Genomic DNA, 15,615 nt, shown 5'->3' on the forward strand with positions numbered 1-15,615 from the left:
ACTGTTTTACTGGGGTCCATTGTATGAGGGTGAAGTTTGGCAGTTACCCAAGAGACTTTCTCCCCACCTCCCTCTGTGCCCAAGATGTCTTTTTTTTTCTTTTTTTTATTATTATTATTATTATTATTATTATTATACTTTAGGCTCTATGGTACATGTGCGCAATGTGCAGGTTAGTTACATATGTAAACATGTGCCATGCTGGTGCGCTGCACCCACCAACTCATCACCTAGCATTAGGTATATCTCCCAATGCTATCCCTCCCCCCTCCCCCCACCCCACAACAGTCCCCGAAGTGTGATGTTCCCCTTCCTGTGTCCATGTGTTCTCATTGTTCAATTCCCACCTATGAGTGAGAATATGCGGTGTTTGGTTTTTTGTTCTTGCGATAGTTTACTGAGAATGATGATTTCCAATTTCATCCATGTCACTACAAAGGACATGAACTCATCATTTTTTATGGCTGCATAGTATTCCATGGTGTATATGTGCCACATTTTCTTAATCCAGTCTATCATTGTTGGACATTTGGGTTGGTTCCAAGTCTCTGCTATTGTGAATAATGCCGCAATAAACATACGTGTGCATGTGTCTTTATAGCAGCATGATTTATAGTCCTTTGGGTATATACCCAGTAATGGGATGGCTGGGTCAAATGGTATTTCTAGTTCTAGATCCCTGAGGAATCGCCACACTGACTTCCACAATGGTTGAACTAGTTTACAGTCCCACCAACAGTGTAAAAGTGTTCCTATTTCTCCACATCCTCTCCAGCACCAGAGCCGTCAGAAATAATGCCACATATCTACAACTATCTGATCTTTGACAAACCTGACAAAAACAAGAAATGGGGAAAGGATTCCCTATTTAATAAATGGTGCTGGGAAAACTGGCTAGCCATATGCAGAAAGCTGAAACTGGATCCCTTCCTTACACCTTATGCAAAAATCAATTCAAGATGGATTAAAGACTTAAATGTTAGACCTAAAACCATAAAAACCCTAGAAGAAAACCTAGGCATTACCATTCAGGACATAGGCATGGGCAAGGACTTCATGTCGAAAACACCAAAAGCAATGGCAACAAAAGCCAAAATTGAAAATGGGATCTAATTAAACTAAAGAGCTTCTGCACAGCAAAGGAAACTACCATCAGAGTGAACAGGCAACCTACAAAATGGGAGAAAATTTTCGCAACCTACTCATCTGACAAAGGGCTAATATCCAGAATCTAAAATGAACTCCAACAAATTTACAAGAAAAAAACAAACAACCCCATCAAAAAGTGGGCAAAGGACATGAACAGACACTTCTCAAAAGAAGACATTTATGCAGCCAAAAAACACATGAAAAAATGCTCACCATCACTGGCCATCAGAGAAATGCAAATCAAAACCACAATGAGATACCATCTCACACCAGTTAGAATGGCAATCATTAAAAAGTCAGAGATGTCTTATCAGGGTTTTACTGTCTGTTCTTTCTGGCTGTTTGTAGTTAGATTTCTTTGAAATGCATGAGACTAGAAAGGGACCTGGAACTTAAAGTGGCAGTGTTTGTCTGAGATGACGGTGCTCCAGTTCTGTCAGTACATTCCTAGAATGTCAAACATTGGCTGGGTAGTCCTTCTGTTGGGCCATTACTGACTGCATCACCCAAGGGAGAAGGGTGTTCTTTGTGTTATACTTAAAAGAGCAACAGACTTGAAAACAAAAGCAGGTCCACGTTCAAATGAATGCCTCTTTCACTCAGCTGGCTGGGAGAGCTTGACCTCTCTGCGCCTCAGTTTCTTTATCTATAAAATGGGTGAAGGGACCAGCTCAGAAATGAATAATTGCAGGACAGATGAAATCCAGAAATGTGTTTTCTTTTCTTTTCTTTTCTTTTTTTTTTTTTTTTGAGACAGAGTCTTGCACTGTCGCCCAGGCTGGAGCGCAGTGGCGCGATCTCAGCTCACTGCAAGCTCTGCCTCCCGGGTTCACGCCATTCTCCTGCCTCACCCTCCCAAGTAGCTGGGACTACACGTGCCCACCACCATGCCCAGCTAATTTTTTGTATTTTTAGTAGAGACAGGGTTTCACTATGTTGGCCAGGCTGGTCTCAAACTCCTGACCTCGTCATCCGCCCGCCTCGGCCTCCCAAAGTGCTGAGATTACAGGCGTGAGCCACCACGCCTGGCCCAGAAATGTGTTTTCTTTGGCCCATGTAGTTTTTAAAATTGCTTTTAAATGGTTGCCAGCATTTAATAAAAGCAAGAGATTTCACAAAATACGTCAGGTTTCTATCTTCTAAGGCTTAGACGGTCTAGCAGGTCAGGGGCCTCAAGACAATCTCTCAAGGCAATAATTAGCCAGAACTGAGCAGCAGCTGACCCTTCAGATGCATGTGAACTGTTCAGTCCATGACAGCCACACCGTCCGCTACTGCCCACACCACCCGTCTCCTCCTTTGTGTCACCTGCCTGGCCCCTACAGGTCATATGAGCTAGATGCTCTCTCTGGATGCTTCTGTTTCTCAAATTCTAATTTAACATAGCTTCCTTATGGGAAGCGACAGTCAAACCATCCCTTATTAACTATCCTTTTGGGGCCAATTGAATAGACTTCAAAATAGACTTTAAGCAGAGAGGAGGGGGCAGAAATCTAATGGTTTTAGGAATATCAACCATGCCTTGATAGGCAAAGCAAAGAGTTCGAAGAGTCTTCCGTTCACTCTTCATTATTGCCCAAGAAGTAGTGGAGAGGGCTACATTTAATTAACTCTCCCCTTCCATCCTAGAGCCAGAATAAACCTGGAAGTGAGGGATGAGGGAGCTGAATTCATCTAGGCCCTAGGCATTCTGGAACCAGCCCTGGCCCTCCCTTTGGGTCCTCCTCAAATTCCTGAGCAGCAGATGCTGGAGCCTCCAGAGGCATGGGCTGATGGGGTTGCTCCTGGCCTCTGAACTTGCCACTAAATGACCTGGTGCCATGGACACAGAACACAGCCATGGGCTTTGAAGTAAGGAAGAGGACAACCCTGAGAGGACAACCAAATCAATTCACCCATCCAACGGATGAGTAAAGCAAGGCTTAAGAAGAGGAAGTGTCGGGCTCGGCGCGGTGGCTCATGCCTGTAATCCCAGCACTTTGGGAGGCTGAGGCGGGCGGATCACGAGGTCAGGAGATCGAGACCATCCTGGCTAACACGGTGAAACCCCGTCTCTACTAAAAATACAAAAAAAAAAGTTAGCCAGGCCTGGTGGCACGCACCTGTAATCCCAGCTACTCGGGAGGCTGGGGCAGGAGAATGGCATGAACCTGGGAGGTAGAGCTTGCAGTGAGCCAAGATTGTGCCACTGCACTCCAGCTTGGGTGACATAGCGAGACTCCATCTCATAAAAAAAAAAAAAAAAAAAAAAAAAGAGGAAGTGTCTTGCAAGTCAGTAGCAACACAGAACTCTGGTCTTCCTTAAGGAGTGTTACCTGCTGTGATCCTCTGTCCTCACTCCAGGGCTGAGTCTGGACCTCAGCCTTCAATGGCCAATTAGAATGAGACGCTCACAGCTACTTGCCCAGATGCTGTTGGAACCCACCTTCGTTCTCAGCTCCCACTTTGGATGTTTCACACGCATGCGCTTCCCGTCATCTACCATTTTAGGAACTGGGATAGAAACCTTATTGGCATAATTAGGATCAATTCCTCTTGTGTAGGACCCCTGGAAAAAGACAAAAATAAAAACAGAAAATGGCTACTCTTGGCTCCAACTCTGCAGGAGGAAGGGAAAAACTAATTCTTGGCAAAATCTGAAGGATGGGTAAGCCCTGGCTGTGGTAGGCAGGCCCAGTTCTGGCCAGTTCCTCTGGCAGAGTGTGCAGATCGAATGGAGGAGAAAAATAAACACCAAATGCCACAGGGGGACCAGCAAAGATGGTCAGACTATCGCCAGCCTCACCATAGCTTCTGCTTCTCATCCTCTGTTCTCTCTGCTGGGAAAAAAAAAAAAAAAAAATCCAAGTTACCAAAATCCATGGTTTAGGGTGAGACTTCTGGCAAGAAACTGAGAAGTAAAAATGCTGGAGAAGATTGCCATTGGGGAAAATTTCATTTTAACTTAAAAAAATACTTTGCAGCCTTATAAACATCTGTGCTCCATATGAGGCTGATGCAGAAACACATTTATGGCTTTCTTGCTGCATAAGCTGCGCTATAACTCCCTGGGGGCTGGGGGTTCTCTGCTTTGTGAGGTGTTGGAAAGGCTCTGTCTCTCTGCTCCTGAGCGGTCTCTATCCCTATTGTCCTTTTAAGATGCACTGACAATGAGAAAGTACTCAGTTATCAACAGGAGTTTGGACCAAAACGAAGGGACCCATGAAGTCTAAAAGGCCACAAATGTAGAGCAGGAGGCCAGCTAAGGGTTTACTGAAAGGTCCACAGTCACATCAGCCTCAACACGAAAATGAAGCTGGTCTCGGACATTCCCCTTTCAGACTTGCAGGAAGTACCTGCAAGAAGGTAATCTGGTTCTGAATGAAGCCGTGCACTGACAAGTCCATCTTGACCTGTTGAGCCATGGTGGCCCAGTGCTGGCTCACAGAGGCGCACTTGTTCAGGGTGTGTCTATCCAGCATTCCTGGAAAAAACAAAAAAAAGATAGACCCAGAAACCCCAGAACTGGGCCAAGAGGGGAGGTGTCTGGGAAATCCCGTCATATACCCCAGCATACTTAGAATGTACTTGGAGAGGTGGATGGGCAGGTAACGGATGAAGTCTCGGTATTTGCTGAACCCAGAAGACAGGTCTCTGATGTCATCCAGGTCAACCAATAGATTGCAGGGATCGTACCCTGGCTTGGTTATGTCTCCTTTTCCAGAAAACAGCGTATTCATTTCGGAAATACACCGGAGTGAATTCCTCCATGGTTCCTCTAGAGTGAAGCCAGAGAAAGGTACGTGGTTGAGTTGGCTCTGTAGAAACTCCAGGCCAAGAACAAGTCCTCACCAAAAGCTCTCCCACAAAGTAAACCTCCTCAGATTCTACCCTTAGGCCACTAGATTTTTGTAATTTCTTCTGCCACTTAAGAATAGAATCTTTTTTTTTTTTTTTGAGACAGAGTCTCGCTCTGTTGCCCAGACTCAAGTGCAATGATGCCATCTCGGCTCACTGAAAGCTCCGCCTCCCAGGTTCACGCCATTCTCCTGCCTCAGCCTCCCAAGTAGCTGGGACTACAGGTGCCCACCACCACGCCCGGCTAATTTTTTGTAATTTTTTTTTTAGTAGAGACGGGGTTTCACCGTGTTAGCCAGGATGGTCTCGATCTCCTGACCTCGTGATCTGCTGGCCTCGGCCTCCCAAGGTGCTGGGATTACAGGCTTGAGCCACCGCATCCGGCCAAGAATAGAATCTTTTGACCCAAATATACATGTACTTTTCAGCTTTTTCAGCCCAAGGAGAAGTCTAGAGTATCAGAGTCTAAAATGACATTGTGCCTGGAATTTTCTTAAAAATACTCCAACAAGAAAAAATGTTAAACAACTTAAGAAAGGGGGGGAAATTAATGGAATAAAATTGGTAAAATGTTGATAACTGTTGAAGCCAGTGCTATGTGGGTGGGTGGGGTTATCATATTGTTCTACATACTTTTGAAATTTGAAATTTTCCGTAAAAAAGTGTTTTGGAATCTATGCCTTGTATTTCCTATGATATTGTGTTTCCAATGATATTTCATGTATATGTCTTGCTTCAAGATCCAACTTAGGAGTGCCTTGAGATGGGGAACCAAATTCCCCATTAATTTTGTTCCCTCCTCAAGATTGAATCCAATACTGCAAAAATAGCTATTGGTGGGTTTAATTCTAGAGCTGGCCACCATGCCAGAGCCCAGGGACTAGATGATGGATTGTGGCCGGGAGCAGAGAAAGACTCCAAAGGAAATCATTGATAATTTCCTTTCTGATCTCTATTTTCAGATGTGTCTTGTGGGCAGTGCAGTTGAGAGGTGAAAATATGGGTTTGGGGGCCATACTGATCAATTCTAATCCTTGCTCCTCCCCTTACCAGCTGTGAGAATTAGATGGGGAAGTAAATGTCAAAGAGTCCAGCACATTGTAAATGCTAAATGAATGTGAGTTCCTCAAATCTGCCATCCCCAGATGTTGCCATCCCCAGCCCCTCCAGTTCCACTGGGTCTTCCCAATCTCAAATTGGTTGCATATTGGCTTTCTGTTTTTTTTTTGAGACAGTCTCGCTCTGTCGTCCAGGCTGGAGTGCAGTGGTGTGATCTTGGCTCACTGCAAGCTCCGCCTCCCAGGTTCATGCCCTTCTCCTGCCTCAGCTTCCCGAGTAGCTGGGACTACAGGTGCCTGCCACCGCGCCCAGCTAAATTTTTTGTATTTTTAGTAGAGACGGAGTTTCACCGTGTTAGCCAGGATGGTCTCGATCTCCTGACCTCATGATCTGCTTGCCTCAGCCTCCCAAAGTGCTGGGATTACAGGCGTGAGCCACCGCACCTGGCCCATATTGGCTTTCTTGCTGAAAGTTGACTTACCAGGGTTAGATGCTGCCCCAAGCAAGTGTGCATTTTCTGGGGCTTTGGACAAAGGAAGGGATGTGTACTGAGTTTTGGCTGTCCAATAGACTTGTGAAGTCGCAGACTTGGAGCTGTGGTCTTTCTCAGGGGAAAAACACACATCTCTGATGTCTTGATTGAGCCCTGAAACACAGAAGACCAAGACAAGGTTGCTCTTGAAGCAGGTGTGTTGAGGAAAATGAGGTGGAGAGAAACTTTTTCATTTTTTCTTCCTTCTTTTAAAGATGTACAGAATGGACCAGAGCAGTTATGTCTGTTTTTATCTGGGGCCTCCAAACTTCTATGCAAAAATCTCAGAAAGCTTCCTGTTAGCTTTTCAGCACACCCCCATTGTAAAATTTCTTGAGTTGTTTATACAAGCAGAGAGAGAGAGAGTCGAGGTCAGGAATTGCAACACGGAATGCTCTTCGGAAGCTCAAGCTGAATTTTCTTCAATGATAGAAATAACCACTCTCAAGTCAAAATAGAACATTTAACTTTTTTTTGGTTTGTTTGTTTTTGGTTTTTGAGACCGAGTTTTGCTCTTATTGCCCAGGGTGGAGTGCAATGGCGCGGTCTTGGCTCACTGCAACCTCCGCCTCCTGGGTTCAAGTGATTCTCCTGCCTCAGCCTCCCAAGTAGCTGGGATTACAAGCGCATGACACCTGGCTATTTTTTGTATTTTTAGTAGAGATGGGGTTTCGCCATGTTGGCCAGGCTGGTCTCGAACTCCTGACCCCAGGTGATCCACCCGCCTCGGCCTCCAAATGTGCTGGGATTACAAGCGTGAGCCACTGCGCCCAGCCAGAACATTTAATTTTTTAGGAGAGAATCTGCTCTAAGAAAAGAGAAGGTTGTTGGCCCGGCGTGGTGGCTCATGCCTGTAATCCCAGCACTTCGGGAGGCTGAGGCAGGCGGATCACAAGGTCAGGAGATCAAGACCATCCGGGCTAACACGGTGAAACTCCATGTCTACTAAAAATACAAAAAAATTAGCCAGGCGTGTTGGCAGGCACCTGTAGTCCCAGCTACTCGGGAGGCTGAGGCAGGAGAATGGCGTGAACCCGGGAGGCGGAGCTTGCAGCAGTGAGCAGAGATCAGGCCACTGCACTCCAGCCTGGGTGACAGAGTGAGACTCTGTCTCAAAAAAAAAAGAAGGTTGCCACAACCTGTAATAGGACTTAATAGAACTCCAGTGTAAACAGCCCATTCCTATGGTGTGGGATGAAGCTTTTGGAAGAGCACTGCAGAGCATTGCATCTGTGTGTACAAGCCAGGCCTTCCGCTGCTGGCAGCACTCACTCCAGAGTGGAAGGGGCCCAGGAGGGGATCCTGGTTTTCAGCCCACGTGGTGGATGACCTAAGCAAAGTCATTCAGATGCCCTGGACTTTGGTCTCCTTATGTAAATATTAAGGATCAACCAGTCAGTCAATCTCCAGTCTAACTTACTGTTTTTGACACCCTAGGATTCACTGTGTCTTCATTCTATATTATCATTCTTCTACACCCCTGACACACCAAATAAATCAAGTGACATATATTGTGATCTAATTGTGTCCTAGGCCATCCAGCTTTAAAATTCTTTGGGATTCCAATAGTCTACAAATACGACCACCTGTCAGGTCGCACTGGTGACAGGAATTACACACCTTCAAGAGCTAAAACTCCAAAACGCCTCCATGTGACCACCCCCTCCCAGCTTTCTCCCACCTCTGCTTAAATCTGAGCTTCCCCACGTTGGACCTTCCACTCCCGGACCCCTCCAAAACTCAATTATCTTGCCTTCTGATACAGTTTGGATATTTGTCCCCTCTAAATCTCATGTTGAAATGTGACCTCCAATGCTGGAAGTGAGGCCTGATGGGAGGTTTTTGGGTCATGGGGGCAGGTTCCTCATGAATGGCTTGGTGCCCTTCCCACAGTAATGAGTGAGTTCTCGCTCTATTAATATAGTTCGAGCAAGAGCTGGCTGTTTAAAAGAAACTGACACCCCTCCCCTTCTCTTGCTACTTCTCTTGCCTCATGATACGTTGATTTCCCTTGCACTCCACCATAAGTGGAAGCTTCCTGAAGCCCTCACCAGAAAGAGATGCTGGTGCCATGCTTCTGGTACAGTCTTCAGAACTGCGAGCCAAATAAAACTCTTTTCCTTAGAAATTTCCTTATAAATTACTTAGCCTCAGGTATTCCTTTATAGCAAAGCAAAACAGACACCACCCTTATTGTTTCTTCTGCTTCCCTGAACTATCTGGCCAAACACTTCCAAGATTCTCCAACACCCTAGGCCTGTGATTCTCAAAGAGAGATCCCCAGACCAGCAACATCAGCACTAGCTGGAAACTTGTTAGAAATACAGAATCCCTGGTCAAGTGCAGTGGCTCACGCCCGTAATCCCAGCACTTTGGGAGGCCGAGGCAGGCGGATCACGAGGTCAGGAGTCCGAGACCAGCCTGGCCAGCATGGTGAAACCCCGTCTCTACTAAAAAATACCAAAAAATTAGGGCATGGTGGCGTGCGCCTGTAGTCCCAGCTACTTGGGAGGCTGAGGCAGGAGAATTGCTTGAACCCGGCAGGTGGAGGTTTCAGTGAGCCAAGATCGCACCACTGCACTCCAGCCTGGGTGACAGAGCGAGACTCCATCTCAGAAAAAAAGAAAAGAAGTACAGAATCCTGGGCCCACCTCAGACCTGCTGAGTCTGAAGTTCTGGGGGAGGAGCTTGTTTTAACAGGTCCTGCTGGAGATCCTGATACAAGCCACAGCTGGAGAACTACCACCCTAGACTTATTTGGCCCTTAAGCCATCTCCAGCCTTGGAGAAACTCTACTTTAAGGTTTGATTTCATGGATAAGCAAGGAGCACGGTAGAGTGAATGAAAAAAAAAAAAACCCTAAGTTTTGACTTCTTGGTCTGGTTTCTGTGCAGGGCAGCTGAAGAGAAAAACAAAAGCTTCCCCTTACAACCCTCTCAAGCCCAGTCCAATCCCTAAAGAAGGAACAACACCAGCATTAAGGGGTCAGGGGCAGGGACCAGCCATTTCTGGGCCTATGAGATGCAGAAATCCATGATAAATGCTTGTGAGTTAAAAGTTGTGTACTTCCTCCTGCATTGATCATTTTCAAGAAGGAAGTTACATTCAGTCATTTCTCCTTTGGTAAACAGGATCGGGTGTCAGGACAAGGTGCCAGTTCAAAAAACCTATGCTGCATTCTGTGCAATCTCTGTCTACCTATGTTGTCTACAACTGCAGTTCCTTACAGATTTCTGAAGCCTTGCCTTCTGGTCTTCGGGGGCCCTCTAGTCTCTGCCTGTGGCCTTGTTTACCTGAGATATTGTTCTCCTCTCTCAGAAACAGGACTCTGATCACATTGGCAGCAGTGAGCAGTAATTTGGGGTTGCACATCTGCAGCAGTAACAGAGTATAATTTGCCTTGGTCCACTGGGTGCTGTTCGCAAACCAGTACAAGATCTCTTTCATCTTCTGTTCTACTGTTTCATCCAACATTTGGTTCAAGGAGGACTTCACAACTTTCCCCTCTTTCTTGCTGAGGTCGATCCGGGACCTGCTATAGATAAAATCCTTTCCCTGTGTGGTCTGAAGGATATTTTGGAAATAGTGTAACAAATACAAGCTATTTAACTGCTTCAGAATGCCAACTAGAAACCTCCTCTGTGATATGTCATTGATCCTGCAGAACCACTCTTTGGTAGAGAAGATCTTCCAGGCTAAGACACACGTCTCACACTTCTGGCATAGAGGGATGGAATCAGTTCCCTTCTCACAATGAAAATAGGGGGCATTCTTGAGCCTTGATTCCAGGTTTTCCATGATCCTGAGATAATCAGTTCATTTTAGCCCTGCCCACTTGCAATGGCAACGCCAGGAAGCACTAGAGGAATGGGGGGGAAATGAATAAATACCCCAGTTGCGCCTTTTCTATTACAAATGTCTCCCAGAGCAAAAGTAAATGGCTGCCATGGATGGAAAGCGTATCTCTCTCAGAAACTGCCAGTAGAAGACCGGCTTTTCTTACAGACCTCCTTGGAAACATGGCTTTACCGTAAATCTCCTAAACCTGGCACTGCTTTATGTGAAGGCAGTTGCTGTATATTCTGAAAGAGCTGGTCATCTCATTTCTAGAACAACAAGAATACTGTTAGTCAAATTTAAGTCATATGTGGACTATTACTGGTATTGTGCTTTAATTATTGTTGTTATATATGGCTTCTGAATATTCATGAATATAAAATAAGATGCAAACTTCTTATGTTTATATCTGTTCAGTTACAAAGTGGCTATCCCAATGATGCTAAATATGTTTATATTCATTTTCTTAAGTCATCATCAAAGTAAAACCAGAAATGTTTAATGTAAATTTAAGTTATTTAACTGCTTCAGAATACTAAGCAGAAATCTCACTGTAGTCAAAGTGCCCAGGCAAAACATATTGGGCAGCTCACAGAAAGAGTTTCAAAGTCATGCTGAGATAATTCTCCTACTACAGGTAAGACTAGGTTCAAACATTGACTCTGGTACTTAGGAGCTATATGGTCTTGATCAAGCAACCTGTCCTCTCTGAGCCTCAGTGTCTCCATCCTAGTTATGAGGATGGAGAAGATAAAGGTGGGTAATAAAAATGATAACTACCTTCTAGGATTGCATTAAATATATGAGATCAGTTGTTGCTGCTATTGTTACTGTTACTAAGTATTATTACCCTAGATAAAATCAAAAGGTTTGCAATGTTGTGTGCCTTTCTAATGCCCATGTTGAAAGACCAGGCACAACCAGAGAAAGGTAATGGAGTCCATCGCTGGGGTTTGGTTGGCAATGGCAGTCACATATTAGGGTCAGAATGGGGAATAGGAATCAGGTTTAAGAATGAGATCGGTTCTCACAGCTCAACCTCTTCTGTCTGAAGAGGAATCTGGAGAAAAGGCGTGAGTAGATTAATATTTAATTAATCGGGAAGGCCAGACAAAGGAGGATGGCAAAGAGAAGGGAGGCCCGAAGCAGACTCTTTGGATCTGTAAGGCGGGCACATTACCCTAAGAAGTGCTGCAAGCTAAAAGTAGCTTTTTTTTTTTTCTTAATTAACCTGTTTATTTATAATTGACACATTATAAATAGCTTGTTTTTAAAGATTTAAATAAATTAGGATTTTAATCTATGAGGCTCACATTCTTCAAGGAAGCATTTTTTTTTTTTTGGTGCAGAGTCTCCCTCTATACCCCAGGCTGGAGGGCAGTGGCAGCATCTCGGCTCACTGCAACCTCTGCTTCCCAGGTTAAAGTGATTCTCCTGCCTCAGCCTCCCGAGTAGCTGGGATTACAGGCATGGGCCACCATGCCCAGATGATTTTTATATTTTTAGTAGAGACGAGGTTTTGCCATGTTGGCCAGGCTGGTCTTAAACTCCTGACCTCAAGTGATCCGTCTGCCTCAGCCTCCCAAAGTGCTGGGATTACAGCGTGAGCCACCGCCCCTGGCCAAGGAAGCAGTTTTAATCACCCAACTCAGTCTTTATTTCACATTTCAGGACCACAAACTTGGGAGTCAGAGAGAGAGACTAGGTTTCAGACATTAGTCGTATCCCCTCTCCCTCAACACTGCACACACATGGTTCTCCTCAAACACCTGTGGACCATAGTATGTTGTTGCCCCTCGGTACCTCCTTTTCTAACAGCTTCTTTGAGAAGATGACAACGGGCTGCCTCCTGAGAACAGAGGGACAAGGGGTGCTCCAGAGCGAGTGAGTGCGAGAGGGCAGTGCCTCACTGCCTTCCTTCCTGCCTCCTGCTGGCCTGCACCTTTCAGAGGTTGGGCCATACACCCGACTTTGGGGGGAAGTTGAAGCCATTTGGGATCTGATGTTACAGTTAAAAATGTGGCCTTAGGCCGGGCACGGTGGCTCATGCCTGTAATCCCAGCACTTTGGAAGGCCAAGGCAGGCGGATCACGAGGTCGGGAGATCGAGACCATCCTGGCTAACACGGTGAAACCCTGTCTCTACTAAAAAAAAAAATACAAAAAATTAGCCTGGCGTGGTGGCAGGCACCTGTAGTCCCAGCTACTCGGGAGGCTGAGGCAAGAGAATGGCGTGAACCCAGGAGGCGGAGCTTGCAGTGAGCCACTGCACTCCGGCCTGGGCAACAGAGCGAGACTCTGTCTCAAAAAAAAAAAAAAAAAAATGTGGCCTTGGCACAGGGCAGGACAGATGGGCCAGATGGGATAGGCCAATGCGGGGACATGGCGCCAGTGGTACTCACAGAGGCAGGTGGGCAAATAGGCCTCATCAGACTGACTCACAGGAGTCCAGTCGGGGAGAGCACTTCTCTGAGGAAGGCTATAGGATAAGAAGGACATCTGAGACCTCTCAAGTATTCAGGCTACGAGCAGCCTGGAGGCTTCATGACAGTCCCTTATCTTTCCTTTCTGCCCTGTTTTATTCATGATCCCGATAAAACCTCCTCAGCACACAACCCTAAATCTGCACTTGCTTTTCCTGCCCTCCCACATAGTATGGAGAAGCTTGGAAGGTGCAGCCGCTGCTGGGCCGGATAGAGGACAATGTGTCACACCCATCCGGCTCTGATGTCACACTTGACACTGCACCAGAGGACCTCAGCCTCTGCTGGCTCCAGCCCAGCCCCTCTGCCTTTCCCTACTGCCACCTGGCCTGGCCAGCCAGCAGGGACTCAGGAAAGCACACAGGTTTCAGAGTAGGAGGGCAAGGAATGAACTGGGCTCTGCCACACAGCAGCTTCATAAGCCTGAATAATTCACTTGCTAGTCTCAGCCTGCTCCTCTTCCATAAAATAGAGACCACAGTCCTACCTAGCTCATAGGTGGCTGTTGGGGTCAAATGAGTAGACTTTTACACCATGTGAGGAGCTAACAAGTATTATTAGTATCATTAGGGAGTGTGGAAAAAGTGTGATATCTCTCATCTGTCCCCTTCCCATCATGTGGTATTACACTTGTTGAAAGTTGAATTTTGAAAAGCTTGGCCGGGCGCGGTGGCTCACGCTTGTAATCCCAGCACTTTGGGAGGCCGAGGTGGGCGGCTCACGAGGTCAGGAGATCGAGACCATCCTGGCTAACACGGTGAAACCTCGTCTCTACTAAAAAATACAAAAACTTAGCTGGGAGTGGTGGTGGGTGCCTGTAGTCCCAGCTACTCGGGAGGCTGAGGCAGGAGAATGGCGAGAACCCAGGAGGCGGAGCTTGCAGTGAGCCGAGGTAGCGCCACTGCATTCCAGCCTGGGCGACAGAGTGAGACTCTGTCTCAAAAAAAAAGAAAAAAAAAATTTAAAAAGCTTTTGTTCATGAGAAACCAGTGCATGCACATATATACACACCTTCTTTCAGGTAATCATCAGGGTCACTACTTAAGTTATTAATGTGGGGGAAGGGTTTTTCACCTACAATGATTGACCACTGCTATATTGACCTTTGGTCCTTATGAAATGATCTGTTCCCCCTCCTTTTCCCGTACTTGGACTCCTTCCTTCTGGGAGACAGTGGGATTTTCCCAACAAGACTACAGAGCAAGCCAGAAATAGAGATTAAAAACTAGGCACATTCCAGCAAGGCAGGGATGGCCAACACTCTACCTGAGCCATGCGCAGTCTGTGCCCTGCATGGACATATTGGGGGCATATCAACAGCAGGTTGCCCTGCAAGGGCCTCCTCCCCAGCTGCCAAGATGCCTAATCACAGGTGCAGAGGGAGGGAGTCGGTGCTGAAATCTGAGGAAGCCAGGAGAAGCAGGAAATACATGCACTACCTTTTCTTCCATCTTTCATCTGGGGCTGGAGTGGTGGCCCCTGGAATGGAGGCAGTGGCTGCAGAGATGGGGGGAAACCAGGGAGTAGGTCACTCAAGGACACAAGACAGAAGCCAGTCCCTAAAGATGGCCTGCGAAAATGCAGCAGCACCCTAGGACACAGAGTGAGAAACCTGTTTCATACATCACCTTGTCTATTATTGTCTTGAAGAGCAGATTCCTATTTAGCTCTTCACATATGAACAGTTTTACTTCAATTTAAATCCCCTTCTTGTGATCAAATGACACAGCTAGTTAGTTTCTGGGTTACTCTTTCTTAGCGTCTAGCACAGCAGCTTGCACATTATAAATGCCACGTATATTTAGTCTACTTAATTTAGGGACATCATTCCAAAAACATGCTGAGCCAGATTGAGGGGATAAGAGCTCCGTGATTGGGCCAATACCATTATGTCACCATTTCATCATGCCTCTTGGGAGAAAGTGGGAATTTACTCATAATTCATAAGATACTCAGAAAGGAATGCTATGTATACTTTTCGAAACTCAGATTTCAAAAAGTTGAGACAAGAATAAATTATGGACGTGGTGGTTAAAATTATATTCTGACTCTGCAATTACAAATGGTCTGGTAATGGAGCAGAACCATGTGGCACCAAAGTGAGCTCTCGGTGAATTCAGATTTTTGTTCAGTGTTGTTTTTTTTTATTTTTTATTTTTGTAAGTCTACATAATGGAAGAAAAGATAAGGATGGGTAAATACAAAAGAGTGGCATACACACAGCTAAGGAAAATGCCAGAGAATATAAAATAAGCCCTTGTTCTATTTTTTTCTATTTGTTTTAGTCAATTTTCAGTTTTTAGACCAAAAAAAAAAAAGAAAAAAGATGTGCCCACTGCTTGAGGCAATGACAGAAGGCAAATATGCCCAACTTTTTTTTTTTTTTTTTTTGAGACGGAGTCTTGCTCTGTCATCCAGGCTAGAGTGCAGTGGCGCAATCTCAGCTCACTGCAACCTCTGCCTCCGGGTTCATGCAATTCTCCTGCCTCAGCCTCCTGAGTAGCTGGGATTACAGGTGCCTGCCACCACGCCCAGCTAATTTTTTTGTATTTTTAGTAGAGACGGAGTTTCACCATGTTGGTCAGGCTGGTCTTGAACTTCTGACCTGATGATCCGCCCACCTTGGCCTCCCAAAGTGCTGGGATTACAGGCATGAGCCACCGCGCCCGGCCCAAGTATGCCCAACTCTTAATTCTGCTTTGCTCTTTTATATCAAGAA

At 45.9% G+C, this 15,615-nt stretch overlaps 1 protein-coding gene across 18 annotated transcripts in view; it reads right to left on the reverse strand.

Annotated features, from left to right (window-relative positions):
• Positions 1-10,609, reverse strand: part of FBXW10B (F-box and WD repeat domain containing 10B) — a 35,836-nt gene extending 25,227 nt beyond the window's left edge. For 9 of the 18 annotated variants that reach the window (XM_054456472.1, XM_054456466.1, XM_054456478.1 and 6 more), the window contains exons 1-5: positions 9,871-10,609; positions 6,527-6,691; positions 4,706-4,906; positions 4,485-4,612; positions 3,575-3,697 (exon numbers count right to left, since the gene is read on the reverse strand). In XM_054456472.1, the coding sequence (XP_054312447.1) occupies positions 3,575-3,697; positions 4,485-4,612; positions 4,706-4,906; positions 6,527-6,691; positions 9,871-10,375 (1,122 nt within the window). In that variant the 5' untranslated portion in view covers positions 10,376-10,609. Of the gene's footprint in view, positions 1-3,574; positions 3,698-4,484; positions 4,907-6,526; positions 6,692-9,804 lie in introns of all 18 variants that reach the window. The other 9 variants (XM_054456481.1, XM_054456479.1, XM_054456471.1 and 6 more) reach the window with 8 other exon arrangements.
• Between the last annotated feature and the right edge of the window lie 5,006 nt (positions 10,610-15,615).

This window comes from Pongo pygmaeus, chromosome 19, assembly GCF_028885625.2.
Source record: "Pongo pygmaeus isolate AG05252 chromosome 19, NHGRI_mPonPyg2-v2.0_pri, whole genome shotgun sequence".
NCBI classification, from domain to species: Eukaryota; Metazoa; Chordata; class Mammalia; order Primates; family Hominidae; genus Pongo; species Pongo pygmaeus.